This window comes from Ammospiza nelsoni, chromosome 16 (genome assembly GCF_027579445.1).
Source record: "Ammospiza nelsoni isolate bAmmNel1 chromosome 16, bAmmNel1.pri, whole genome shotgun sequence".
Lineage (NCBI taxonomy): Eukaryota > Metazoa > Chordata > Aves > Passeriformes > Passerellidae > Ammospiza > Ammospiza nelsoni.
In genome coordinates this window covers 18,969,526-18,996,810 of record NC_080648.1, presented here as the reverse complement: position 1 = coordinate 18,996,810, position 27,285 = coordinate 18,969,526, and the positions used below count along the sequence as shown (strand labels likewise).

Here is a 27,285-nt window from a genome sequence, read left to right as displayed (position 1 = left end):
TCTTGGGGGGGGCGCTCTTAAAGGGACAGCGTGCTGGCGGGCGCATACCTCGGCCCGGCGCGCCAGGCTCGTTTCCCCCTCCCTAGCCGGGACGAGTGCCCGGAGTGACCGCTCCGCTCGCTCTCCCTGCCGCTCTCCTTCTCTCCCCTCCCTGCACGCCAAAAAGCGCCCGGTGTCCCCCCGCCCGCTGCCTTGGTACGGCCTGGGCTCCCCCGCGCGCTGCCGCTGTTGGCACGGCCCGCGCGGGCCTCGTCAGGCGCGGCAACATGGCGGTGAGTCCGGGAGCCGGGCCGGGGCTCCGGCTTTGGGGCTCTGCGGGGGCTCGGGGCGCTCCTGGGGCTCCTCACCCGCTCCTCAGGGTCACTCCTCGGCGCCTCGCTCTCCGGAACGAGGGTCCTATAGCGGCGTGCGCGGGGCCTTTGGCCGGCGGCTGCGGCCCCGTGGTGTAAAGGTCTCAGGCGTGTCTTGGTTTTGATGGGCAAAAACTACATCCTCAGCCTTTATGAGTGCAGAATGCGTGTGTCCGTAATGCGTGTGTCCTTTAGCAATTCCTGTGTGTTATATGGTGAAAGAATAAGATCCTTTAATACTTGCCATATGTTATGTGATAAAAGAATGAGAGGAAGGGCTACTGAGCACGGATTTAATGAAAATCGTTTGGAATGCTTTACCTGAAGAACTCCGTGAACTACACTTAGAGCTGTTACCTGCCCTCTTCCTGGCATAGGGAGTGCTGTGCCCACTTTATGTACGTCAGGAGGGGGATGCACCACATGTCTTTATGGAGAGTCTGGAATAAAACCAGAGTTCTGTAGGAGTTTTCGCTTATGATTTATATCCTCTTGTACCTCCCCAGATCAGAGATCTCTGAGTTTGTTCTTTATTGGCAAGACGGCCAGTGTGTATGTGTGTGTCCTGGCTACTGTAGAGTCCTTTGCTGTGGGAAATGGTTGTTGGTGCTTTCCTTGAAGATCGTGGCTCCAGTTTCAGAGGGCTGGATCTCAGGCTGGCAGTGCCACCGCTGCTGCAGGGACCTGGGGAAGTGCGTCCCCTGGCCAAGGAGATCAGGGTGGTCTGTGATGGGTTACAGTCCTGTTATTTCTTACCCTGTTCAGCCAGACCTCTCTTCCTTTCTCTGCTGAACAGGAGCGTAAAGGAACAGCGAAAGTGGATTTCCTGAAGAAGATTGAAAGAGAGGTCCAGCAGAAGTGGGAGCGTGATCGAGTGTTTGAGGTCAATGCTGCAGACAGGAAGGACCAGAGGAGGTACGGTTGTACTCGGTTTGTCACTGCTTGAAATGTCTTTTCATTCAAGATCTGCTGGGGGGAAAGGTGGCCCCATTGTAATGAGCAGTATTCATGGCTCGGCTGGAGGGACTTGCTCACACGTTGTTGGCATTTCTGTAGCTGGTGACATAAAGCTGGGTACGTGTGTGGCTGAGTTCCAGCAGGATGAGAGAAGCTTTTTCGTTCCCTGGCAGTGCCAGTACCCTCTGTGGGCTGAACACCAGTTCTCTTTGGTGACTTGTGCCCTTTGACATGGAGGAGGCTCCGCAGCGGGTGCCTGAGCCCTCCGCCTGGGGAGGTTTCACTCTGAGGGAAGGTGTGTCCTGCTCTGCCTCACAGGGCACAGCAGTGCTGCACAGAGCCCCAGATGTGCTGTGGAGCAGCCTCTTGTCCTTGTGTGGAGCTGGGCGAGGGTCCTGGGTGAGCCCCCCTGGTCACCACTGGCTGCAGCCCCAGCCCCAGCAGGGATGGAGAGAGCTGCGGGGAGGGAGAGCCTTGCACAGTGCAGAGGGTGCTCTGCACTCTGGGGAACACCACGGGACTCTTGCTCTTGCTTCTGCCCCAGGGTAAACCCTGAGAGACTTGTTTATCCTCTGGGAATGTGGAGCGCGCCTGGAAGCACAGTTCCTTTGGAATTGGTGGGATCCATGCTCCTCACAGGCGTGGGGGGCTGTGGGGGAGCAGCATTAATCCTGTGGAAGGTCCCTGGCTGGAAAAGCAGTGACCTTGGCACCATGAGGTTAATATCTGGTGTGTGGGAAAGTCAGACTAAACCAAGATAGTAACTGAAGCGGTGTAACAGGTGTCAGGTTCTTAACTTGTAGATTTTGCAGGCAAACAAATGACTTGGCCTTTATTCCTTCATGGTAATGGATCGAGGGGGTGTGTGAAGGGGAGAGACAAGGCGTGAAGTACAAAAGTGGAGGTAGAAATTCAGTGTGCTAAATGTAAATATTTTCTTGACTGCTTTGAGAGCTCGGGTTCCAACAACGTAATACATCTTTGAAACACCCTGCAACAATATATCCCTGTGGAAGGAGTGATTGCTTGCAGTGTGCCCTTAAAATCTGAACTCGCACTGTGGGAGATTAAATAAATGACTTTAAACCTTTGCTGTAATTAATTTGCAGAAGCAGGATTATACTTTGTTACCTTTGGGAGCATGCTGTATCTGTTTCAATGTTTCTATGTGATGCCAGTCCTCTGTGGGTCTTTACTTTTGTGTTTATTTTTTGAGGTGATAAAGCCTGTTAGTGTATCAGATGCTTAAAATCAAATACTCATGTTACTGGCAAGGAAAATATTTTAACATCACTGTGGGCTGATAATAGCTGAACGTCCCAGTTACCTGTTTTGCTGTGCACTGTCTGATGGTCATTTACAAAGCTCATTATGTGTTTTAATCCTTTGACTTTCTTCTCAGCAAAGGGAAGTACTTTGTTACCTTTCCTTACCCTTACATGAATGGCCGCCTGCATCTGGGACACACGTTTTCCTTATCTAAATGTGAGGTAAGAATTCTCCTTTGCTGATACCTTTAAGTACTATTCTAGAACAAATGCTGATTTTGTAGTTCAGTTTTGAGCTAATTGGATGCCATGTCAATTCCTTTATAGATTTAGTAATGAATTATTAAAACTTTCCTTTTTCCCCACATTTTCAGTAGGAATATTGCTAGCTGAAGGGAATTCCATTAATGTAATTTTTAATTTGATGAGATGGGGCTGCAGGTGTTTTCCCAGTTTGTTCTTTGAAATGAGATTTTTAGGAGGTGCTGCTAAATGGCTCAAGCTTCACCAGAGACCTGTCCCTTTTGTTTGTGGTTGCTGTGCTCTGTGTGGGAGCAGGTTTTGAGTAACTCTGTGCCTGTGTGGGGGCAGGTTTTGGGTGCTGGGATTCCAGAGCAGCATCCTGTGCAGCCGTGGGTCTCTGGTGCAGCCAGCCTGGAAGCCTGGCACGCCCGTGCCTGGGCAGCCGCAGGGGCAGGCCTGGACACACACTCAGCAGGGCTGCCCTGGCTCTGTCACCTGCCCTGGCTCTGTCACCTGCCCTGGCTCTGTGCAGAAGGAGTCCCAGCTGTGTGTGAGCAGGAGCTGGCCCAGCCTGGCCGTTCCTGGCTCAGCTGCTCCATTTTCCCTGCCTGCAGTTCGCCGTCGGGTACCAGAGGCTGAAGGGGAGGAGCTGCCTGTTTCCCTTTGGGCTGCACTGCACGGGGATGCCCATCAAGGTGAGACCTTGCCAGTTGCTGGGGGGTTGTTTCTGATGGGGTTTTTATCCCTAAGGCTGCTCGGGGCCTTGCTTACTCCAGTTGCTCCATCCCCAACAGCACCTTAGTTTATTTAAAAACTCACCAAAACAGTGTAAATTGGAACCTGAATTTGTAATAAACCTGTGTTGTGCTTGAGCTATAACATCACTCTAAAAGACACAGTGCTGGAAAACTGAATTTTACCTGTTGTATGTTTTCCTTTGCAAGAAAATCCTTACAGTAAACCTCTTCCTGCCCTGGAAGGTGTTATGGAAGTGGCACGATCTCCTAGATCTTAATGCAAGGTCCAAAAACGTTTAAAGCGTGGAATGCAACATGTTATCAGTAAAACCCACTCCTTGGCTGTGGATGCAGCTGGTGCCCTGGCTGACACACTCCCAATAACTCTGTTCAGGCTTGTGCAGATAAGCTGAAAAGAGAAATGGAGTTGTATGGTTGCCCACCGGAATTTCCTGATGAGGAGGAGGAAGAGGAAGAAAATTCTGGTAAAAAAGAGGAAGAAATTATCATCAAAGACAAAGCAAAAGGCAAAAAGGTAAAGTTTAAAGCAAGCCTTCTTGGACTGAGAGCTGTGCTGTCAAAATTTCGGTGTGCACATTGTAGGCTTTTCCTCCTTTGGGCTCACAGAAACCTCAATACAAAGATTTTTTTGTTTTTTCCAAGGTAGCTGAGTTAGCTTTAGGTGGACTTGAAAAAATGCATTAGCTACATGGTTCCAGAGATACCATGTTAATGCATGGACCCTTATTGGTAAGCTAATGTGCTGCCTAATAGTTTTCTGAGAATTAACAGATCAGATCCAGAGTAATACTCTCATTTTTTTTTCTCTTTTTTTTTTTAATCCATTCACGGAACATTCCTAAGCAGGTTGTAGGAATTAGCCCTTCTTTCTCAGAGGTAAAGCATGTGTATTCCTGCTGTTCTAGTCATTATTTTTTTAAGTTGGTGTCTAACCTGTTCTGTCTAGATATGCTCAGTAAAATCATCCAAACTATTTTCACTTACCAGGTTTTTAAATGAGATTTAGGATTTTGGGAGTATTCCAAAGCAAAGCAAAGAATCAAGTCTGGGAAAAGACTCTTAGAGATGCACTGTGTGTTGTTTATGTATGCTCAAGAGATTGTCCCGTTGGAGCTGCTGGGTTTGGGGTGTGGCTGCTCTACAGGACAGAAGGTGTCACCTTGCCTGGGTCACTGCTGGGGAGAGACAGGAGATTCTCAAGGGACAGCAGCTGGGAAAAGTACAATGAGCAAAGTGACAGCAGCAAAGGCTTTTGGTACAGGGGTGCAGGGCTATGCACCTTTCCATGGTGCAAAAACCCATGGGTTTGAGCAGGGCCTCGACAACAGGCAATTCCTTGCCAGGTTGTTGTGGCAGAGCCTCTGCAGGTGTTTTGGGCATTGGCATGGGGCAGTTGGGAACAGGAGGGCTAGAGAATGAACTGTGAACACAAGGTGTGGTAGAATGGAAACCCTGTAAATACAGGGTGCAGAATGGAAACTCTAATCAATTAGTCTCACTGTTAGAGGGAGGATGCGAGAATATTTGTGTTAACTTGTGTATCTGGAATCAGAAACCATAACATTAACAGAGGCAAATGCTCTTGTGACAAGACTGTGGGCTTCTTCCTAATCCCAATTGTTCTTGCAGAGCAAGGCTGCTGCCAAGACTGGCTCTTCCAAATACCAGTGGGGGATCATGAAGTCTTTGGGTCTGTCTGATGAAGAAGTGGTCGGTTTTTCTGAAGCTGAGCACTGGCTGGATTATTTCCCTCCCCTTGCTGTCCAGGATCTGAAGAGCATGGGATTGAAGGTGACTCTGGGTGATCCCAACCTCAGTTATGCAGGCAGCCATACCTGTATTGTTACTGTGCTGGTGAACGTGCTGCTTCTCCTTAAGATTTTCTGAGCAATACCAGCACAATTCCAGGAATGTTTCTGATATCTATGGAATTAGTCATTTAACATTAAATGGTCTTGGGTGATAATTAAGTGCTTTCTTATATAGAGCTTGTACCCTGTACAGTGGTCACAGCTGGAAATGAGTCCAATAAAGACATTATGACTTATGGCTCCCATGTGAGCTAACTTATCAGTAGTCAGTATTGACAGTAGTTCTATTTGACATCTCAGCATTCTTCTTCCTAAAAGTACTTGTCCTGCTGACAACAGATTTTTGTAAATGGAGAGAAATAAAGGTGATGAAACAAGGCAGTGCTGAAATGCAGCTCGAATGGCTGGTTTAAACTACTACAAAACCTCTGAATTTCTCAGTCAGTGGAGGGACCTCAAGTCTTTGACATCTCTGCTCAGAGAGCAGGCACAGATGTGTATTTAAGCTTACACCCTTTATGGGATATGTGCTTGCATTGTCGTTTTGGAGAGAAAGCTCTTTTTAAGGTAATAGTTATGGTATTATGAGATTCCTCTGATTTCTTGATTGTGCTTACTTACTGGAGCCTCTTGCCCATTTTCAGGTGGACTGGAGGCGTTCCTTCATTACAACAGACGTCAATCCCTACTATGATTCCTTTGTCCGATGGCAATTCCTTACTCTAAAGGAAAGAAATAAGATTAAGTTTGGCAAACGGTAAGCTGCCACTCAGCTCTGAGTTTTTGGGAGAGTGGATAAGCTCAGCTGTGCCAGAGACAGAGCCCTGTGACACGTCTCTAGAGTGTGCTTTTAACTCACCAGAAACCAAAATCGTTCCTTGCTGGTGCTCTGCCTGATGCAGTGAAGTGTAGTTGTTGTGCTAGCAAAGCATGTGAGATTTGTCTTCCAGGTTTAGTTTTCCCTTGGGTACCAACTCCAAACAAAAACCAGTCAATTCTGAAAGCTCTTGTGAAAACTGAACATTAGCACTGATGGAAACAGATCCAAACAAAATTTGAAAATGCCATTAAGAAGTCTTTTTTTCCCAGAGAGCTATACTTTTCTCGTGCTCTATACACTATTTTACTCACTGCTAAATGAAAATCTTTTTCTAGATATACAATTTATTCTCCTAAAGACGGACAGCCTTGCATGGATCATGACAGGCAAACAGGAGAGGTAATGTTTTAACTTGACATTTTCATGCATTGCTTATGATCTCAAATACTAAATGGAATGTAAGTTATGTCTTACAGCAAAACGTAGTTTGGATGTGTACAGTCACTGGCTCTCAGCTGTCAGTGCATGTGAAAATTGAATGAACTCCTCTCTTGAGCAGATTTGTCTGGAACTATGGATAGTATTTTGCATTGTAGCTGGTTTCTATGATTGTTTGGCAATCTGTGCCAGCAGCATTGCTCCATTGTGTTATCTGTTGAAACTAAATAGACAAGCTGTTGTTAACTTAGATGTTGCTGAGACAGTGTCTGGGACTAGTAAGTTTTTGGCTGTAGGAGCACAGTATAACTCTCTGCAGTCTGCATTTTAGTGAACAGCCTTTCATATTAATGGAAACAGGATTTACTCTGAGGAAAGCATCAGTACCTTAAATAGTGTTTGGATTAGGCTCCTACAGGATTTGTTTTCTTTCCTGCTTAAGTGAGTTCCACTTATTGATTGTTGCATTCATTGTCTGTGGGTCTTTTAGGGTGTTGGGCCTCAAGAATACACGCTGATAAAAATGAAGGTGTTGGATCCTTACCCTGCAAAATTGAGGTAAGTCTTGACTTTTTAGTGGCAGATGGGCTCTATCTCCTGGCCAGAACTGACCATTGAATTAAACAGTAATGCAGAATTTAATTTTACCTTGTTATTTCCATCACTTCAAAGACCTGGTCAGAATTTTGACCAGCTCTATTTTCTGTGTCTGTGTGGACCTCAAGAAGGAATTAAAAAAAATTTTAAAAAAAGGAAAAAAAAATGGAAAACCCACAATGAACTAATGATCCACTTCTGTCTTTTAGGAAACGTTGCTTGGAAGTTGATGTCAGTGTAAAAACCTGTTCTGTGTGAGCCATGATGGTTTTATTTTGTAACTTACCCAGTACCTTTTCCCCCCAGTGGCTTGAGAGGGAAGAACATCTTCCTGGTGGCTGCCACGCTGAGGCCAGAGACCATGTTTGGGCAGACCAACTGCTGGCTGCGCCCGGACATGAAGTACATCGGCTTTGAGACGGGCAGCGGGGACATCTTCATCTGCACGCAGCGCGCCGCGCGCAACATGTCCTACCAGGGCTTCACCCGGGACAGCGGCGTGCTGCCCGTGGTCAAGGAGCTCATGGGAGAGGTGAGCGCCCTGCAGCCTGCGGGCCGGGCTCTGCTGCCCCTCTGGGCCCGACAGGGCCATGGTGCCGCTCTAATGGGAAAGGAAGTACAGGAGGGATTGCAGAAACTTTGGAGTGACTGACATCTTTAGTGGCAAACAGTGCAAGCAGCAGGCAGCTTCCTTGCAGCTAAGCCAGAGCTGCTGCTGGGAGAATAACCTGGTGCACTTAGCTGGGGACAGATGCATTCCTATTCCCTCAGCATGATGTGCTGAAAGGATAGTGTTAAGGAAAGCTTTTGTGCTTGCTGGGAAGATTGAATGGTAAGGGAGGGTAGGGATAGCAATAGCTAGAAAGGGTTATGTGGAAAAGGCTTTTGTTGGTACTGACATTTCCAGTACATCTGTGTGAGTGAAGCTTTCTTACCTGAGTAGTGAATGTCGGTGATTTTGGGGTTTGCTGTCCTTAACTTGTGTGCTTTGTGCAAGTGTCATCAGTGGTGTTCATTCATCCTGATACAAAGCACCTTCAGCTGTTTACATCCCTTGATCTCCATTCACTACAACTTGTCACCATCTTTCTTGATCTTGCCTTGAAGAATGAAGTAGAAAATACATGTTTTTTTCCTTTGTTAGTAGACATGATGTGAATTCAAGCAAATTAGTGAGGTAGAAGACGACTGCTACATCTTGACTGCCTCCTGTCAGTGTGTGACTATCTTGACAATATGCTTTCTTTGTGTAATGTCACTTTTGACACTGGCTTCCTAAGCCACTTCTGCCTCAGCGCTGTTGTGCTTCAGATACTTGGAAGCAAACTGTTCTCCTGCTTCCTATGCTTTTCCAGTTCTACATACCTGTAGTTTAAGTTTCTTGGCATTTGACTTTCCTACCATTATATAACCTGTATCCTGTCTCAAATAGTACTACACATTTTCATATGTACTTCCTCCTTGTCCATCTGTATATAAAATGTATTTAGTTTGTTTGTAATGTGTCAGGAAAATGTACAGAAAATTTGAAGAATATCATCCAGGAGAGCTTACTCTACTAGGCTGAAAGCCCCTGATTTACTGTAATGCTGTTCCTTTGTCCTGCTCAGGAGATTCTGGGTGCTGCACTTTCAGCACCCCTCAGCACCTACAAGGTCATATATGCCCTGCCCATGCTCACCATCAAGGAGGATAAAGGTAATTCTGCAGCAGAGCCTGTTGGATGGGCACTGACATTCAGTGTGTGGGGACTAATCCTTTCATCTGTTTATCTTTTCCTTTGCCAAGGAACTGGAGTGGTGACAAGTGTTCCCTCTGACTCTCCAGATGACTTTGCAGCATTGAGAGACTTGAAAAAGAAGCAGGTCAGTCTGTTCGCTGAATTGTTTCTGTTTCCTTTCCCTGGTGAAAAGGGTCAAAAGTGAATATCCAGTCAGAAAAATGAAACTTGCTTTAATTGGCATTTTGGCGTCTCTAACTTGAAATCAAAGCAGTTAAAAATAAATGAAGTTTAAACCTGGGCTAGGACAGATGGGGTTTTCTTCAGACCTCAGGTCTGAGTTTTGAATGAGAATCATGTAACTTGTGCTGCATGTTAAGGTAGAGAAGAGCACCAGGGAAACAGAAATGAATTCCTGTTGTGGAAATGACTTCCAAAAATGAGATTAAGATTCTCTATCAATTTCAAATGAGACTGAAAGTGCTTGTTACTAACTGCAGGAGTACCTCAGTGTCTGAACAGCTACCCCTGGCTACTGAAATTTCTGCCCACTCATTTCAGGGTAGAGCAATATCAATTTTTGCCCTTTTAAAAAATGTAGACAATTTGGCAAGGAATCACCTGGAAATGAGATGAGGATTGAGCTCAGGTGTCAGAAATGGTGAGAAGGCAGAGAAGTGGCTTTGTCTGATTTGTAATAAAGCATTACGTAAAAAAAATCCACTATGAATGCATAAAAACCTTCACATCTAGAAGACTTCTATCTATTGCTTTTTTTCTTCCAACTTTCAAGGCTTTGAGGGTGAAGTATGGCATCAGAGATGAAATGGTCCTGCCCTTTGAGCCGGTGAGTGCACCCAGACGTGTCCATCTACAGCACACAGGATGTTATGTTCACTGATGAGAAACAAACCAGGAGCTGTGCTAACCCTTCCAGAGTTTCTGTTTAAAGTCCTTCTCAGCTGAAAGCTGAAAAACGTAAAGTTTTCATACCTTCCTGTAGTTGCAGCATTTGGTTTGTTAAGGGTTGCAACGAAGATTTGTTGTTCTATGCTATATTTCAGAGAGAAAGGAAAGTATAAATTTTTATAGGAGTTACTGTTTTGGGAAACGGAATGCATTATTATCTTGATAACCTGCTGGCTGATGAAAACTTCATGCACTCATGGTCAAATGAGGACGGTATCTGTTCAGTGCAAAAAGCTGAAGTCCCTCACTGTTAGCACAGCCTCGAGGCAGAGGCAGTTTTCATTAGGAAATGCAGGTTACAGGTAAAGCCATCCCAGAATTCTGCAGTACCCTTGGTTCCACAGGCCAGCTCCAGTCCTGGCACAGCTCTGTGTGGTGCCATGTCATGGGTCACACCTGGGCAGCTCAGGGGTCACACTGGGGCTGCCAGAACTTCTGGGCCATTGAGTGCAATTGCAGCCATCTGTTGTAAGCCCTGTGTAACTTGTGTTGGATGCTGTGAATGTGTGGAGTGAGTACTGGGGTGCAGGAGGGGTTTGACAGCCCTCTGTTAATTCTCAGGTGCCCATCATTGAAATCCCGGGCTATGGCAGCCTTTGTGCTCCATTTGTCTGTGATGAGCTCAAAATCCAGAGCCAGAATGACAGAGAGAAGCTTGCAGAGGCCAAGGAGAGAGTGTACCTGAAAGGATTCTATGAAGGAGTAAGTAATACAAGATTTTGGTAAGTGGTTTCTTGGTGAGTTCAACTAGGAGGGGAAAAAAGGCAGGTAAAGAATTAAAAAAAAAAAAAAATCTCAAGAAGGAGGGCCAGTGTCCTGTTTTCCCAAAACAGTCTCAAAGGACTTTTCATTTAGACTCTTCTTGCAGTAGGGTTCTGCAGTTGAAGGAGTGATGTAGAATTGGAGAAAGTTTCCACTCACACATTGCTGTGTTTTCTGAGCATTGTAACCTGGTTTCTGAACAAGAGATCATCTTCTGGGGAGCTGATCCATTTTGTTGCAAGTATAGATAGGGAAACTGATATGAAATGAGAAGGTGTTATTAGTTGCAGGTTTTTTTGGTTTGTTTTTGGGTTTTTTTTTTTTTTTTGGTGTTTTTTTGTTTGTTTGTTTTGTTTTTCTTTATTTTTTCTCCTGTCTTTACCTCAGTAGCTTACCCTGTGTATTTCTCAGCTGTTCTTTTGTAAGCAAGCAATAGTTTTTATTTCTGACTCTTTGCAGTCTGTCATCTGTGTGGATGCTAACATTGTACAAACTGTTTTTGGGTAAAGATGACTGCACATAATGAAAAAAACCTAATACCTGTACTCTTATTTTTTTGCATGTCAAAGATTGCAGCACCTGCTACTTCCTTATATTGATTTGAACACCTATGGCACCTGTTTCTTGCTAAATTTTGAAAAAAATTATCTCCTGTGACCCATCTTTGCAGGTGATGTTGGTGGATGAATTCAAAGGACAAAAAGTTCAAGATGTCAAGAAGCAGATTCAGAAGCTGATGTTGGATAAGGTAAGTGGCAGTGTGCACACAGCTGCTTCTGAACTGTCTGCTTTGTCCTTTTCACAGGGCTGAGTCACCAGAGGAACCCCTGGTGTGGTTCTGCAGCCCTCAGGGTGTTTTGGGTCACTGCAGAGAGAGGGACCTGGTCTTCTTGGGCTGAGTGGGCTGAGCAGCTTCATTAGTTCTCTTGTTCCCTGCCTTATTCTGTCACCCTCCCTAGGACATGTTCTGGTGGTCCAGTTTATTCTTTAGCACAGCTGGGAGGATGCTGAAGTGTAGGACCTGGGCTGTCAAGTCTCTGTCAAGCCAGTGAAGGAGACATGTTTGTGCAAATGCCGCCTTGCTGGGCTCCTGGTTCAGAAAACAGCAGTAAACAAACAATGACTGTGGCATCCCTCTAATGAGACTCCCTGATGAGGACTGGGAGTGAGAGGAGGCTTCAGGCATTTAGTCATCATACCCTTGTTGTTGTGGCATTGTTATCTCCAGATTATAATGCATCAGCACGCATGATGTGTGCAGTAGATTTGAAGCTCAGCATCCCATTTTCCTTTGCCTTTTCCCCTCCCTCTGTCTTCCAGTTTCCTAGGAGCTGTTTCAGTCAGGGTCATAGTTGGTGGGGAATATTTTGTGCTTATGTCCTCCTTTTCCTCATGCGTTTTGTACAAAGTGCTGTGAGCTGGTACCTTAGTGAAGTTACAGAGTCAAGCCTTGCCTTTTACCAGAGGGAATACTGAGGCAGAGAGCTTGGGCAGTGGTGAGAGCTGTGCAGTAAATGCTATGAACCAAATTAGAATGGAGGGGATGCTTTTTAGTAAGTTGTCAGGATTTTCAGTACTTTGGTAAGTACTTAAATCTCAGCTTCTGTTGCCCTTTCAATCTTAGGGTGAAGCCATGATTTATATGGAACCTGAGAAACAGGTTATATCAAGATCTGCTGATGAGTGTGTTGTGGCCCTTTGTGACCAGTGGTGAGTGAAACAAAGCTGCAGTTACAAAGTTGCTCCAATTGTACACTACTTCTCGATTGCTTTATTACAATAAACCTCTCCTGACTTTAGGTATTTAGATTATGGTGAAGCAAGCTGGAAGAAACAGACATCAGAGTGCTTGCAACATCTGGAGACGTGAGTTATGAATGTGCCTGTAAAGGAGAGTGACTTTGCTGCTCTTGGGGGTCTGAGAGGGCTGAAGGCAGTAAGAGGTTCTTTCTTACAGGTTCTGTGAAGAGACTAGGAGAAATTTTGAAGCTACCTTAGGTTGGCTACAAGAGCATGCGTGCTCCAGGACGTATGGCTTAGGTAGGTAAAACATTCCTTTCTGGGTTGCTTCTTTGTAAGGATGGTACTCCTCATTTCATTTGGAAGGCTTAAGTGCTATGTAACATCCCCAGTGATACAGGGAACTGTGGGAGCAACATTGTCCTACTGGTATCTTGGCCCAGCATCCCAGAGAAGGTGTGCTTTGTTGGAAGTGCATGGGGCTGGTAATATTTGCACTACTACAGGTAGTCTTTGTAGCATCTTGGTAGCTTTCTGCCTGGGCCATTGATTTGGAAGGGACCTCAGAAGAGGGAGCTTATACCATTTCTTGAGTTTTCTCCTCGAATCCTGATTAGCCTTCATCTTGTGTAGCCTGACATGGGCCAGCTGCTAAATATGCACTGTAACCCACAGCAGATGTTCTTGAGCTGAGCTGTGTCAGGAAATATGTTGAAAGTCAACAACTGTTTGCCCTTGAGTAAAATTTTCAAATGCATAGTTTAATTTTTAAATCAAATATTTTTTAAACCCATTAGCGTGAGTACTAATGTATGTACTAATGTATGTGTATGTGTTCCACTGGAAATTATCATCAGCTGCTGTGTGTGTGTGTGGGGGGATTCAGGGTGGTGCTGGGTGCCTGACAGCCCTCCCCTGATGTATGTATATATGTTTATGTCACCATCCCTGCTGTTTGTGGGGTTCAGGGTGGTGCTGGGTGCCTGACAGCCTTCCCCTGATGTATGTATGTATGTTTATGTTCCACTGACAATCACCATCAGCTGCAGTGTGTGTGTGAGGGGTTGGGGTGGTGCTGGGTGCCTGACACAGCCTTCCCCTGCAGGGACCCGCTTACCCTGGGATGAGCAGTGGTTGATTGAGTCTCTCTCTGACTCCACCATCTACATGGCCTATTACACTGTGGCTCACCTGCTGCAGGGGGGGAACCTCAGGGGCCAAGGAGAGTCTCCTCTGGGCATCAGGTAAGGAGAGTGAACCATTAAATTATCTTGTTTAGTTAGGTGTGCTTATCTCCTGAATTGCTCTGCAGAAAGACTTGCCAAGGAGGCTGAGTCTTTGCTTTTGTGTGTAAAAAGTGTCTTTATTAAACTTAACCTGCCGTGAGATGAGTTAGAACAGGTTTGCTGGGGGGCGGTAAGGAAAGAGAGGACTGTGACAGACTGAGAGGAAGAGAGTTGAAAAATGCTTCTGAAAGCACCTCTGAAAGAACTGTGTGGAGAGTAAATCATCTTTTTCAATACTTGTTTGACTTGCCTTGAAATGGGCCTTGGCAGGTTTTTGGGTGATTGGCTGCTTAGGTGTCTGCTTGCTGAGACTGCTGTGCACCACAATAAATTGGAGGCTCCAGTGTATTGAGGGAATAGGATTTAGCTCTTGGTTTTTGTCATTGTCACTCTCCTGGAAGCTCAGAACCATCTTTTATCCACAGCTTGTCTGTGGAAGTCTTCAGAGCAAGGGGGAGGAGGCATGTGGCCGCTTGGTTGGAGTGGCTTTTGAAGCATGGTGATAGGGGTCAGAGAGATGAGATAGTACAGCTCTGTCTGGAGTTGAAAAAACACTTGAGATTGTGCCTTGAATCATCTGCTCTAATTCTGTGTGGTTTATGGACTAGTTTCTGAAGTAGTTTACGTATTGGAATGGAAACTTTTCTTACTTTATGTTATAACTAATCTGAAAACCATTTCCAGAATAAAATTCTTGCAGAAATACCTCTGAGACTGGGCAAGGCTGTCATTTGGGCTGAAACCTCTCTAATTACAGAGAAGCTATGCACGAGCTAGTCGTGTCTAGAAACAAGCTTTGAAGTGAGCATCCTCGTCCCTGAATTACAGATTTGATGTAATTAAGCATGTACAATTAGAGTGCTCTCCTATGCAAGTAGATAATATCTGGCAGCCTTGGAAAATGCTTTTTACTGATACTTGCTCTGTGGTGTGAAGGAAAAGGGGATTTATGGCCCATCCTTTCAGTCACCTTCAGTTACAATGAATTTGGCACCAAACACAAGCCCAGTCACAGCACAGGAATTTAAAGCATGGAACAAAAACTGCCAGAACCAAACCAGCAAACCTGGGCCAGTAGGATTTTTTCTGGATGGTAGTACAGATCACCATCTGTGGTGTTTTTTAATGTGTTCTGGAAGTATTTGGGGTCCAGAATGTGTTTCCTCTGTGCATAGCACAGAGCTATCACCTGAACTCAGGTAAAGGCCCTGGGCACTCACTCTGTGTTTGCTGCTCAGGTGGACTGTGCTGTGAGAATGGAGCCACAGGTTTAAGCTGCCTTACAGAAAGTGCTAGAATGTGAGGAGCTTTTACTGACTGTGCAATGTGGGACTGATTCTGTGCAGGGCGCATCAAATGACCAAAGAGGTTTGGGATTACATCTTCTTCAAGACAGCTCCGTTCCCAAAAACTGAGATTCCAAAGGAAAAGTTGGATAAGCTGAAGGAGGAGTTTGAGTTTTGGTATCCTGTGGATCTCAGAGTTTCTGGCAAAGATCTTGTTCCAAATCACCTGTCGTACTACCTCTATAATCATGTGGCCATGTGGTCAGAGCAAAGGTGAGTTGGGATGTGAGGCAGGTAAGGCTGGAGACTTTGCAGTTCTGTTACATTTGCTAATGGCCTTTGGACTCTACAACATTTAGAATTGTGTTGAAAATGTATTCTTTCATATTGCAGCTTTAATACAGCTGTCTATAGCAAAAGTTGTTGAAATGGAAAGGTTTTCTACCATTATTATTATACACTTCTATAACAGAAGTGATTGAAATGGAAGGGTTTTTTATCATTATTTCCCCTGGTTTTTTCTGCGTTATCTTGTCCTATGCATTTCCCAGTGTTGAGTTGCATTCCTGCACTGGAATTTATTTGGCATTATTATTAAGTCTCCTTAATTCCTTCTCAAGGATGGTTAAAAGAGCCATGTATACTCCCATGGGCTGTGCAGGACTGGTTGAGAGTCTTTGCCCATTGCATGATGCTTTTATGGTGAAGATACTGTTTGCATTCCCTTGAATTTTGGTTTAGGGGTTCTATAAAACTGTACATAGGAAAAGTGTGTTTCTGATGTGTAGTAAAGATGATTGTGGATAGTTCAATATCTCCTTCCTTCATGGGTAGAAATGTGGACCCAGCACTGTTGTGTGCTCTTGGGCAGTGCCAATCACTGGCCTTTAAATTAAAAATATCTGAACAGAGGAGGGTGATGTAAATGAACTGTAATTGCAAGTGCACTGCTCCCTGCCCTGTGTTTCAGCAATGATAATCCTTAGCCTTTACACTGTAGTTCTTTTCATCTTCAGAGACACTCCTTAATATATTTAAGACAACCCTTAGGTATTTTTTTTTGAAGATTCCACTCAAAGCGTTCATTTCAAACTGGAATATAAAATGTTTGTTCCTATTTTTAAAAAGAGAAAATGTATTTACTTGGCCAAAAGATTTGTATCTTGCCTTTGAACAGGGAAAAATGGCCAGTAGCTGTGAGAGCCAATGGACATCTGCTCCTCAATTCCGAAAAGGTACGGTGAGGTTTTGTGTGACAGGCTTTTGTGTTGTCAAAATAGGCATTTGCTAGCCAGACTGGAAACTTCTTGGGATGTAAGCTGGGGAAATAGTGACATTTCTTCATTAGTGCCCTCCAGTTTTTCATTCATTAAAGACCTGCCTTGTCTGTGATTTTAGGTAGCACTTTCTCTTAAGTCAGCTCTTGTGTGGGCTCACCAATTTAGTGAAAAGTTCAGTGAAGATTTCTGTTAAGTTTTAGAGTAATACAGAATATTCATTTATTTAAGCGAAGTTTACATTTTTAGAGCATTGGAGTAGGTGCAGTGAGAGGGAAAAGTTTGGGGCAATAGCTCACTAATATGTGCAGGTTCTGACACTGAATTCAGGTGCCTGAACCCAGGAATTAGGCCTTGGGGACTGTCTGATATGAATCCAAAAACCCCAAATAAACCCTAGTGGAGTTCTTCTTGAAAAATCAATACATGGTGATCTGAAGCTGCCATTTTTAAAGTGGTATTTAAGTTTAACTTAGGGAATTTCTGGGATTATATTTTGTTGCTGAGTGCATGCAGAGTTCAGTCTGCTTTTGCTGTGAGGCCTCATTCAGATTTACCAAAACGCTTTTTTGCTGTGATTCATGAGAAAATTGTTTGCCCAAACCCTTGCTGGGTCTGTCTTGCTTATCCACCAACACAGGGGATGTGTGAGAAAACAAACACTCTTATCTTTCTTTCAGATGTCTAAATCGACAGGCAACTTCCTCACCCTCACTCAAGCTGTTGACAAGTTTTCTGCAGATGGTGAGTGCGTTCTGACCTGCATCTGATTGTCAATTATGCCAACATGACTAAAATTAGTGTTTTGCTCTCAAGGGAGTTTATTGGAGTATTGAATGGCAATAAATCTGCCACTTGCCACCTGTCCTTTTGGATAAGCTGAACTCCACATGGAAGACTGGGATGTGTGTTAGCACACCTGGTTCAGCCAGGAGGTGCTCCTGGGGCTGAGCTCTCCAGGAGCAGCCTGCTTGAGCTCTCTGCATTCACTGGGGGGTCAGAGCACAGGACATGCTGTTGGTGTGCATGGGCTGCGTGCATATCTGTGCTCTGTGCATCCGTGTGTGCCACGCTCCTGCCATGCCCTGTGTTCTGGGCAGGGACCGTGCTGGGCTCCTGGTTCTGGTGTCTGTCTGCTCCCCTCCCAAGGAGGGCAGTGTCCCTCTCCCAGGGCAAGTGCCTCCTTGGGGCGTCTCTGGCTGGCCAGGCAGTTTGTGACCTGGCTTTGCAATTGTTAACCAGCTGAAGGGAGCTGTCACAGGGGCAGGAGGCACAGCACTCCATAGGTATCGGCCAGCTGGTGGCACCCAGCCCTGGCAGCTGATCCCCTGTTCTTCAGGCATGCGTTTGGCCTTGGCTGATGCTGGAGACACTGTTGAAGATGCCAACTTTGTGGAAGCCATGGCAGATGCTGGTATTCTTCGTCTCTACACGTGGGTGGAGTGGGTGAAGGAGATGATTGCAAACAGAGACAGCCTGAGGAGTGGCCCAGCCAGCACCTTCAATGACAGAGTCTTTGCCAGGTGTGGTATGAAGGTTAATAATGCAGTTTGGACCAGGTTTTTCCTTGCAAGGAGGAATCCTGTAGTTATTTTTTCTAAAAATTAATGAATTTCATAAAACAGAGCTCATTCCTGAATGGGTTATGGGGTTTGGCTGCATTGCTGACAGTTTTACAATGTTGCCATTACATGGGGCAGACTGTGCTGTATTGATGTTGTCACTTCCCTCCCCAGTGAGATGAATGCAGGCATAATGAAGACAGACCAAAATTATGAGAAGATGATGTTTAAGGAAGCTCTGAAAACTGGCTTCTTTGAGTTTCAGGTAGGAGATGTAAGAAAATGACACCTGGTATTTGTCACTTAGTGGATTTCTTTTAATCCTTCTTTCTCTGGTCCTTAATCATACAGCTGAATTGGAATCAGAATTGTGTCAAGAAACAAGAGTTCTTCAAGGGAATAAATGTGGAATCATAGGGGTTTGCTTGTGTCAGTTTACAAAGGTCCAGAGGAAAGCAAATGCAATTCTGCAAAATAGTCCTGATATCTAATATGAGCAAGAAGCTGCTTTAAAAAAGACACTATTAAAAATAGTGTTGCCTTTATATCTTTCATGATAAAGGACTCTTCATAAGAAAGCCAGAAAATGCATCAACAAAATTGTTTGGAAGCATAGTGCTTTTTGATATCCTCCATAAACCATGTCTCCAGAGTGTCTGCAGAGCCATGCTGCTCCATTTAATGAATTACACACACTCCTTCATGTGGCTGCTTTGAGATACTCAGGAGTAGGGTTAAATAGGCTGAATTATGTGTAATGATAGATCATATTCATTGCCTTTCTCTTAGTTCTTATTAGTATGTAAGTTATTTGGGATGACAGCACCTGATACACAGCTGTGGATGTTTTTGTCTTTTATGTTTGTGCTAATAAACAGTTTTTCAAAGTACCACATAAATGCAAAAATCCAATGGCTGACTGGCAGAGTCACAAGTGGGTGCTTCAGGAAAGTACAGTTCCTAGAACTCAATAATGGATTCTGACAAGCTGCTGACATTCTGAAGGCATGTTGGAGCCTGCAGGTGTGTGTGTGTGTGTCCCTGGCAGCTGAGGGCTGAGGGCTGTGCTGTTGTTGCAGGCAGCCAAGGACAAGTACCGGGAGCTGGCCATCGAGGGCATGCACAGGGAGCTGGTGTTCCAGTTCATCGAGGTGCAGACTCTGCTGCTGGCTCCCATCTGCCCCCACCTGTGTGAGCACATCTGGTCCCTGCTGGGGAAGGTACTGGCGTTTCAGTTCTGTCATTGATTCACATCTGAGCTTCTATGGATTTCAGTAACACCCATGTCAGGCTGACAGATATTTGTGTACAAGTAGAAAGGATATGTCAGTACACAAGAAGTCATACTGGCTCATTGTCCCTGGGACAGTGACTGCAGGGAGCTGGCCTGTTGCTGTGATGATGTGTGCAACATTAATAACAGTCACTATTATTGTCTGCTTACAAAGAGGTGATCTAAAATTTAGTGTAACAATGCAATAGTCTTACACTTCTGCATAAAGCTTAGTTTTGATGTTTTTTAAGCCCTCTGCTTGTAGGTGGCGTTCCATGGGCATGTGGTAGTTGTGATTGTGTGTACAGTCCTGAACAACTGGCAGTGCTTGTTGTCTGTGTGCCCCCTCCTTTGGGTTGTTATGGGTGGGTGCTCACTGAGTCCAAACTGGCTGAACTCTTTTCCAATGAAGCTGTACTGGCTGGGAGCCCAGCAGCCAAGGTGTGTTCGCTCAGTGCATTGCTGTCTGCTCTGCCCAAGGCTGAGTCCATCATGAGGGCCTCGTGGCCAGCAGCAGGGCCCGTGGACGAGGTGCTGATCCGCTCCTCTCAGTACCTGATGGAGGCAGCCCACGAGCTCCGCCTGCGCCTCAAGAGCTACCTGGCCCCTGTCAAGGGAAAGGTGAGGCTGCTGCTTGTGTGCACGTGGTAATTCTCTATTGCCTAGGGACCCCTTCCTGATTGTTTTCTATTTCCTCAGAAAAGTACAAAAGAGCCTTCCCAGAAGCCTTCCCACTGTACCATCTACGTGGCAAAGAGCTACCCGCCCTGGCAGCACACCACCCTGTCCGTCCTGCGCAAGCACTTCCAGGTGCTCCTCCCCTCCTCTGCCCTCCAGCTGCTTGCCAGCTGTTTGGGGGCTCATCTGTAGAAAGTTTATAAGCTGCACCTTGTTACCAAATTATTGCAGTAGATTAATTTTCTTCATGCTTTTACAACTGTCCAGTAAGTTTTGATGCTTAATGAAAATGTCCCAAGGACTGTCATTGGTTTGACAGTTGCATTTCATTGGTTTTGACAATCTGAGTAAAAAGCGTGCCTGTGCTCTGTTGTTTCTTCCAATTGTAAGTGGTTAGCTTTTAAATATTCTTTACAAGTATGTTTTTGAGGAAACATGGTTGACTGACAGACTGCTGCTGCCTTACTCTGCAAGTGGGCTTAGAAGCTTTGTTCTAGTCCTTGAGTAAGTGTAAACCACTCAGCAGTGTCACAAGAAATAGCTGAAATGGAATAAGTCAGTATAAGAAGAAATATATTAAGAAAACAGCAGGCTTATGTTTCTGACATGGGGAAACTGCTGAGAGTGGCTTTTGGGATCCCAATGGATCATCCTCAGCTTGAACACACCAGGGTTGTAGCTGATAGATTCAGGAGTCCTGACTATTCCAGCTTGTGGCAATGAGATAAACCAACATTCCTCATGTGGGATTTGTTCTTGGGGGTATTTTCACCTTTGGGCATTGTATAGGCTTTTTTTCTGTATTAGTGTTAAATGCTGTTTGGGTTTCAGAAGGATGAGAAAACTATCTGTGGAATCAATGATGCTGACAAACCTTGCTGGTGTTTATGGGAAAGCAGGAAAGGTACATGATATTGAAAGGCAAGTTTTTCATGACAGCTGTTCTCCTTAATGTTTGTTCATCCCTGTTTTAGGGCAGTGGAGGTCAGCTGCCAGATAATAAAGTAATTGCCAGTGAGCTGAACACCTTGCCAGAGCTGAAGAAGTATATGAAGAAGGTGATGCCCTTTGTTGCCATGGTTAAGGTAGGTGTCAGAGGGGCAATTCTGCTACAGGAAAGGCTTTTGTGAATGCAGTGTCTCCCCTTGCCCTGTGCTTATTTGTCATCTTCCAGGGTTTGTTTAAAAACATCTTCTACATCTCTAGAAAAGCTGCATAATAAAAATGTCTCTGTGTGAATTAGCCCAGGTGAGCTTTGGATCTGGTTGAGGCTTGGTGCTTTCTGTGTTTTGTGGGTGATGCAACCTGTACTCCAAACATGCCTGGATCCCTCTGTATTTGAAATTTATCCTATTTGACTTCTCCAGTTTTTCATGCTGAAATGAGTCAAGTGCTGCTTTGGAGACATAGAAACTGGAAGCTGAGAATAAGGCCAAGAGTTGTTTGATTGCAGTATGTGTAAGGGAGGAAACAACAGACTGTTCTGAGCCTTGAATGGAATTATGAATTTTGTGTGTAATTCTTATGTTTATTACTTAATATGCTGATAGTCCATTATTTTCCCTGAGTCATGCAAGCCTATGAAGATCTTGGCTTCCATTTCTTTAAAGAAACTTTCTTTTGCTTGCTGTTGCAGATGAAAATTCAATGCAATAACTAGGGAGAGCCAAGAAGCAAAGAATTAACAATTTTTTTTAAAAAATGAGGGTGGGGGTTGCAGTGTATGATTTAAAACCTTTTTAATGACTTTTCATGATCTGTAGAAATTGAGAGGGATTACTAATGGAAAAAGATCTTAATGAGTGTAAAAAAACCTTTTTGTCCTTAAGCTTTAGCTTGATTTTTGAAATGCACATAATAATTACTTCTCTTTGTAAGCTTTGTCATGAGGAGTGTAACTGTTCTTTGCTCTCTCTGTGGGGTTGTTCTGATTGTTCCTTTTCATGGGAGCTTGGAAATCTTCAGAGGAGCAGAGAGCACAGAGCAGTTCTGGAGCTTCCTGTCTAAGTTTGTAAGAACAGTGGGATGTGTTAGATGCACTGATCCAGCTGGGAAAGGTCAGACAAGCTCTCAGCCCCAAGAGTTCGGGCTGAAACCTTGCTGTGTTTTGGTGTCTTTAGTCTGGCAGCAGTGAGTGATCCCAGGGCAAGTGGGGAAGGAGCTGAGGCTTACCTCAAATCCATCTTTTTGCTTCCAAAGAGCAGCAGCCTATTTCCCACAGAGACATGGAAACACCTGAGCTCAGACTCCCCTGAGCAGTGTCTTTCTCTGAAACCAATTATTCATCAATTCCAGGGTACAAGGAGCATCTCTGCTTGTGCTTCCTACTCATCAGAGCAGGGCTGAAATGTAGGAGCACCTCTGTGATTTACAAAGGGAAGCAGTTCCATGTTAAAAGGGAATCTTTCACATTAAACTGATGAGGAAACCAGGAAACCACAACCATGCTGAGGCTGACAAAGCAGAGCTTCAAAGGAGACAGCTGGCTCAGCATGTGAGAGCCAGGCAGGGACAGATTAAACTCCAAAGAGGAAGTTCTGTTTTAGTTTAAAAAAAAAAAAAAGTGTGGTTTTTATACTGCCTTTAATACTGTGTCTCTTGTGACTGTTGCTGCTGGCTTTCTGGACTAATTAAGTTACTTTTATGTTAACGTACAAAGTGGTTGTTATTTCCCTGCAGAGAACTCGCTGTGAGCACGTCCAGGTGTTGTGGGCTTGTCCTTTATTTTAAACTGGGTCATAAGCCTGAGCTTCCTGCTGTGAAATACCACTGAAATGCTGACTGATTTTGTGAATTCTCAACCTGCACATTAAGTAGGGATTTAAATAACTGTGAATGTCAAACACCTTTTCAGTTCTATATTAAAAATGTGTTCTAATTGCTCTTACTCCTCCCATCAGTGTCACCAGCTCCCTGTAGAAGAAGCAGCCCTGTTACAAGAAAATTATTGCTCCAATGTTAATGTTGTGCCAGCAGAGAGCTCTTGGATTTACAAGCCTATTCTTTTCATGACTAATGTGGATAGTTTGCCATTTTGAAGCATCATTTTGCTTGCAGCCTTTGGAGGGTTTTAATACTTTTTCCCTCCCCCCCACAGGAAAACTTGGAGAAAAATGGTTCTCGTGTTCTTGATCTCGAGCTGGAGTTTGATGAGCGTGCAGTGCTCATGGAGAACATTGTCTATTTGACAAATTCCCTGGAGGTTGGTACAGACTTGGCACCTACTGCTTGGCATTTATTGGGATGGCTGGAGCAGCAGCTGTTTGATGGGGCTGTGGCCTCTGCTGTTCCCTCTAAAGCCAATAAACTCCTGCTTATTCCCTCCTCCCCGATTTTTTTCTTTTACAGCTGGATCACATTGAGGTGAAGTTTGCTTCTGAAGCAGAAGATAAAATCAAAGAAGAGTGCTGTCCTGGAAAACCATTTTCTATATTCAGAACTGAGGTAATATCAGAAATTCGGATATTGAAAATCTGAAAACTTAATTAAAAAACTTAAATTGAAACTTTACTTTTGTCTGGGTTTTTTTAAATATGCCATTTAAAAACTTTGATCAGACATGAATGTTTATCATGTATGAATAGTTCTACTTGCAAAGTAAAAATGTCATTCCCTAAAGATATCTTAAACAATTGTTTCACTTTGGGCTGCATTTTAGAGTTGGGGCAGTGCTGGTATCCAGCATGGCCAGGCGGGCTCTGAAGGGATTTGATCCCTCTGGAAGATTCACGAACAGCAGATGTTTATTTGGTGTAGTTGCATGTTTCTCCTGGGGGATCTCCTCTAAGGTCTGTGTTGTGTCTCAGCCTGGCGTGTCCGTGTTCCTGGTGAACCCTCAGCCCTGCAACGGCCACTTCTCCACCAAAATGGACATCAGGCAGGGGGACAACAGAGAGACCATCATCAGGCGCCTGATGAAGATGGACAGGGGCATCAAAGGTAGCCTCCAGTGCAGGGCACAGCTGTGCCAGTGCTGGGGGGGTGCTCACAGGTGTGACAGAGGTGGGACATCCCTGTGTGTGCAGGGATGGGAGTCACTGCCCGCTCCTGGGTGGAGCTCTGGGAATGAGTGAGGTGAGGGAGTCCTCCCTGTCTCCCAGGAGGTGTCAGTGTGCTGAGGGGCACAGGGCTGGAAGGCTGCACTTGCAGGAAGGCTCAGCTGAAGGGTCTCACCTTCTTGGTCTGCTTAGCAGTCTTATCAGTCTGCCTTTTGATGGGAAATTGTATTGAAATCAATATTGAAATCAATTCTCACCCTCCTCTTCCTCCCAGTCTCTGCAGTTCATTCCTCAGAAAATGAGGAATAGTTCAGTTACTCAGACCTGTCCTGAGCCAGATAAAGCAAGTTCAGGGCTTGGAATGTGGTATTAGGAGCTGGTGTTTCTGTGTGGTTTATCCCCATTTCTCTTGGTAACTCACTGTGTAACCCCTGAAGGACATTGTTGTATTGGTGCAAACCTTAGCAGGACAGGTATTCCCATGAGAATACATTTCCTTGGAGCAGGTGGGAAGTTCCAAGGGTTCAGCACTGCTGTGGGTATGAACTCTGTGGGTGCTGTGGCCTGTGTGCAGCTCCCAGGGCCTGACCAGCTGCTCTCTCTGTGCAGATCTCTCCAAAGTGAAGCTGATGAGGTTTGATGATCCTGTGCTTGGGCCCCGCCGTGTTCCAGTGCTTGGCAAAGAGGAAGCAGGGAAGTCTCCAATCCTGGAGCAAGCCATCTTCCACATTGACCTGGCCCAGAGGCACGTCTGTGTCACTGAGAACGGCCTGACAAGGGACATTGGGGACACAATTGTTTACTTGGTCCATTGAGCTGCCGTGTATCCAGTGAGAAGGGTTATGGAGGGACTTGGAAGCATTTGTATTAAACAAAGGGCAGAATTTGTTCTGTAAAAAAATAAAGCCCACCCAAACCAACCTGAGTTCACATGTGAGTTGCCCCTGCTCTTTTAAACAGGGATTTAATAAATTTTTTTTCCTGTGGTGCTTTGGCTTCTCTTGGAAAGAAAGTTACCCTGGAGACCCTTCTTTTCCAGCTGTGGGCAGGGTCTTCAGGGTCTTCAAATTTTGCTTAGAATTGCACTCCTTACTCCAGGGAGCTGTGCTGCTTCTCAGCTGCATTCAGCTCCCTCCAAAGCTGATTGAGCCAAAGGCTTTAACTGAAGAGCCTGGGGCTGCCTGGGCAGGGAGAGGGGTGGCTCTGGCAGGTGGGAGCTGGTGTGACACAAGGCAAGGACCAGGGTGGTGTCACCTGTGCTGCCTCAAAGTCCTTCTGACACATGGGATGTCGAGGATCTCATCGTGGTTTATTCTCTCCTGGGTACTGCCTCAGGATGCTTTTATTCCAGTTCATACCCACAGTCAGTGACCCTCTCACCCTCCCCTTGCCATCTGTCCCCAACAGGCAAACCCTGAAATAAGAAAGGGAAAATAAACATGTTTTCATGCAAAAAGTTTTAATGGTGCCACAGCAGCTCCCACAGGCTGGTGTCTCACACGGTGGGTGCCAAATCTTTCCTGAGCCTCATTTTCCCCAGTGCACCCCCCAGTGCTTGCAGTGCATGAGGGGCTGTAATCCATTTGGCCCCAATTAATTTAATTATCTACAGGCTACAGAGCTAAGCATTAGTGCTATAAACTTAGATGAATAAACTTCTGAAAACTTAAAATGTCTTTAAACCATTGCTTTTTTTTTTACAGAAATACAAAATAAATAGCCTGAGGATTAATACAAAACAGGAAACTAATATCTTCTTGTTTATTGACTTTTCTCCCAAATAGTACCTTAAATTGAAAAAAACTTTTTAAAAAATGAACTTCACTTCATGGAAAAAATATTCAGCATCCCTGAATTTGTACAAGTGTCTCTGAACAATAAACTAAACATTATTTGTTCTTCCTATCCATCACCAACTAAGCAAATGTTATACATCCTACTGTTTCTAAGATATGTAATGTAAAAATAGTAATTTATGATTTCTCACTGGTGGTGACCTGGCTGTAACATTTCATTGGAGCATTCCCTGGGCTGGATGCAGAAAGTAGGCAATGGAACTCCCTGCTTGGTCATGTGAAGGATTAGGGAATTTTTGTTGACCCCTCCTGCCCGTAGGCTCTGTTCTGGCTGTAACTTTGGTGTGGATGGATCATTTCTCCCTCCATTCCCCCTGCAGCCCTCCCCAGCCTGGCTCGGGGTCTCGGATCCATCAGTGCTTCCCATTGGGAACACGTGCAAAGGGATCAGCCTGGGGAGCTCCCACGGGCTCCACGGACAGTTTGGGGTTCTAAACACTGATCTCGTGAATATTTGGAAGTGTTGCTTTTTAAATGGGACAGATGCTGAAGTTTGTAACAACCTGAGAAGTCTTCAGCTGTGATTACACTTCAAACACTCATTTCACAAATTAACTGCAATGACTGTTGGGCAGTGAATAAACCTACTAAGAATAATAAATGAGAGATTTTACACAGTCCCAGGCTGCTCTGGTGTTTCCAACTAAAACGTTTGGAGCCAGTGCTTGCATTCTTAGCTCTCAGAAGGAGAGAGGGGCTGATGGGTTAGTGCAATTGTGTTCATTTCTGGCTGTGCTGGGATGTGGGGATGTGTCTCAGAGCCAGCTGCTTTCTGGCTCAGCTCTAGAAGGATGTCAGGAGTCCTGAGCACAGAGGCAGCACGTCTCCCCGAGGCATTCAGCTGTCTGAGGTGCCATGGCTGAGCTGGACTCACCCTCATTTTGCAGCTGCTGCCGCCTTTCACACCAGGGCACAGCGCATGCTTCCAGCTTGTCGGGTGTTTCTGCAGGAATGCTGACAGAGGGCACAGAGTGAGAGCAGCTCTGCGCCTTGGAGGTCGCTGTGCCACTGAAAATCCCCGCAGGCAGACCCAGCTTTCCTGCTCCACACACAGGAAGCCTGCTAGAGGGAAGGTCCAGGGGCTGCGGCACAGTGAATTGTTTTATCCATTCCCTTTGTGTGGTTTTAGGAAAAATGTCCTTCTCTGAGGAGTCTCCATTGACCAGTGGAGTTCCTTCCCCGGGTTTGTAGGCAGGGAACCGAGGACGGGATTTCAGGGCAGGTTTGGAGGGAGCGCAGCTCCTCCTGTCAGGAGGGGGCGGCCGGTGCCTGCAGCTGGGCTGGGAACTGCCCATGGATAAACCAGCAATGGAAACTAAGCGTGAAAACCAAACTCTGCTGTGCAGATTGGCAGAGCGCAGGCACACCTGGAGCCAGCAGAGCTCTGCTGGCTTCCCTGGGATTCGCAGGAGAACGCTTGGGCTGGGGTGAGCTGCAGACCAGAGCTGGGGCTGCTGGGGCAGAGGGGGTCTGGGGCAGGGTGAGCTCTGAGTTCTGCCCTCTGTTACATAGACAGTGTTTCATGCATCTGAAACCCATGAATCCCACTTGAGATATTTACAACAGCCACATCTGAGTGGGCGGGTGGTGGGAAGGGCTGGAAGGAGCTCAGGGGCAGGAGGTAGCTGACAGGTGA

At 45.4% G+C, this 27,285-nt stretch overlaps 1 protein-coding gene across 2 annotated transcripts; it reads left to right on the top strand.

Moving 5' to 3' along the window:
• Positions 1 to 162: 162 nt before the first annotated feature.
• LARS1 (leucyl-tRNA synthetase 1) lies at positions 163 to 25,539 on the top strand. Of its 2 annotated transcripts, none has more exons than XM_059483650.1 (32): positions 163 to 272; positions 1,147 to 1,265; positions 2,710 to 2,797; positions 3,433 to 3,513; positions 3,950 to 4,090; positions 5,206 to 5,367; positions 6,032 to 6,144; positions 6,543 to 6,606; positions 7,136 to 7,203; positions 7,549 to 7,774; positions 8,853 to 8,940; positions 9,031 to 9,107; positions 9,756 to 9,809; positions 10,493 to 10,633; positions 11,364 to 11,441; positions 12,318 to 12,403; positions 12,494 to 12,559; positions 12,651 to 12,733; positions 13,539 to 13,677; positions 15,066 to 15,278; positions 16,183 to 16,240; positions 16,963 to 17,026; positions 17,622 to 17,805; positions 18,019 to 18,109; positions 18,924 to 19,064; positions 19,598 to 19,738; positions 19,817 to 19,927; positions 20,770 to 20,880; positions 22,893 to 22,997; positions 23,144 to 23,239; positions 23,602 to 23,734; positions 24,403 to 25,539. In XM_059483650.1, exons 1-32 carry the CDS (start codon positions 267 to 269, stop codon positions 24,606 to 24,608), a joined length of 3,534 nt encoding a protein of 1,177 aa, XP_059339633.1. In that variant the 5' UTR covers positions 163 to 266; the 3' UTR covers positions 24,609 to 25,539. The 2 variants fall into 2 exon arrangements, with proteins under 2 accessions (XP_059339633.1, XP_059339634.1); XM_059483651.1 differs by lacking the exon at positions 163 to 272 and adding an exon at positions 390 to 451.
• Positions 25,540 to 27,285: the final 1,746 nt, after the last annotated feature.

What these genes read in the sequence shown, in the direction of transcription:
- LARS1 (XM_059483650.1), top strand. An exon ending in CACCATCAAGGAGGATAAAG is followed by an intron (nt 8,941 to 9,030) that starts GTAATTCTGCAG and finishes TCCTTTGCCAAG; the next exon opens with GAACTGGAGTGGTGACAAGT. An exon ending in GAGTCTCCTCTGGGCATCAG is followed by an intron (nt 13,678 to 15,065) that starts GTAAGGAGAGTG and finishes GATTCTGTGCAG; the next exon opens with GGCGCATCAAATGACCAAAG.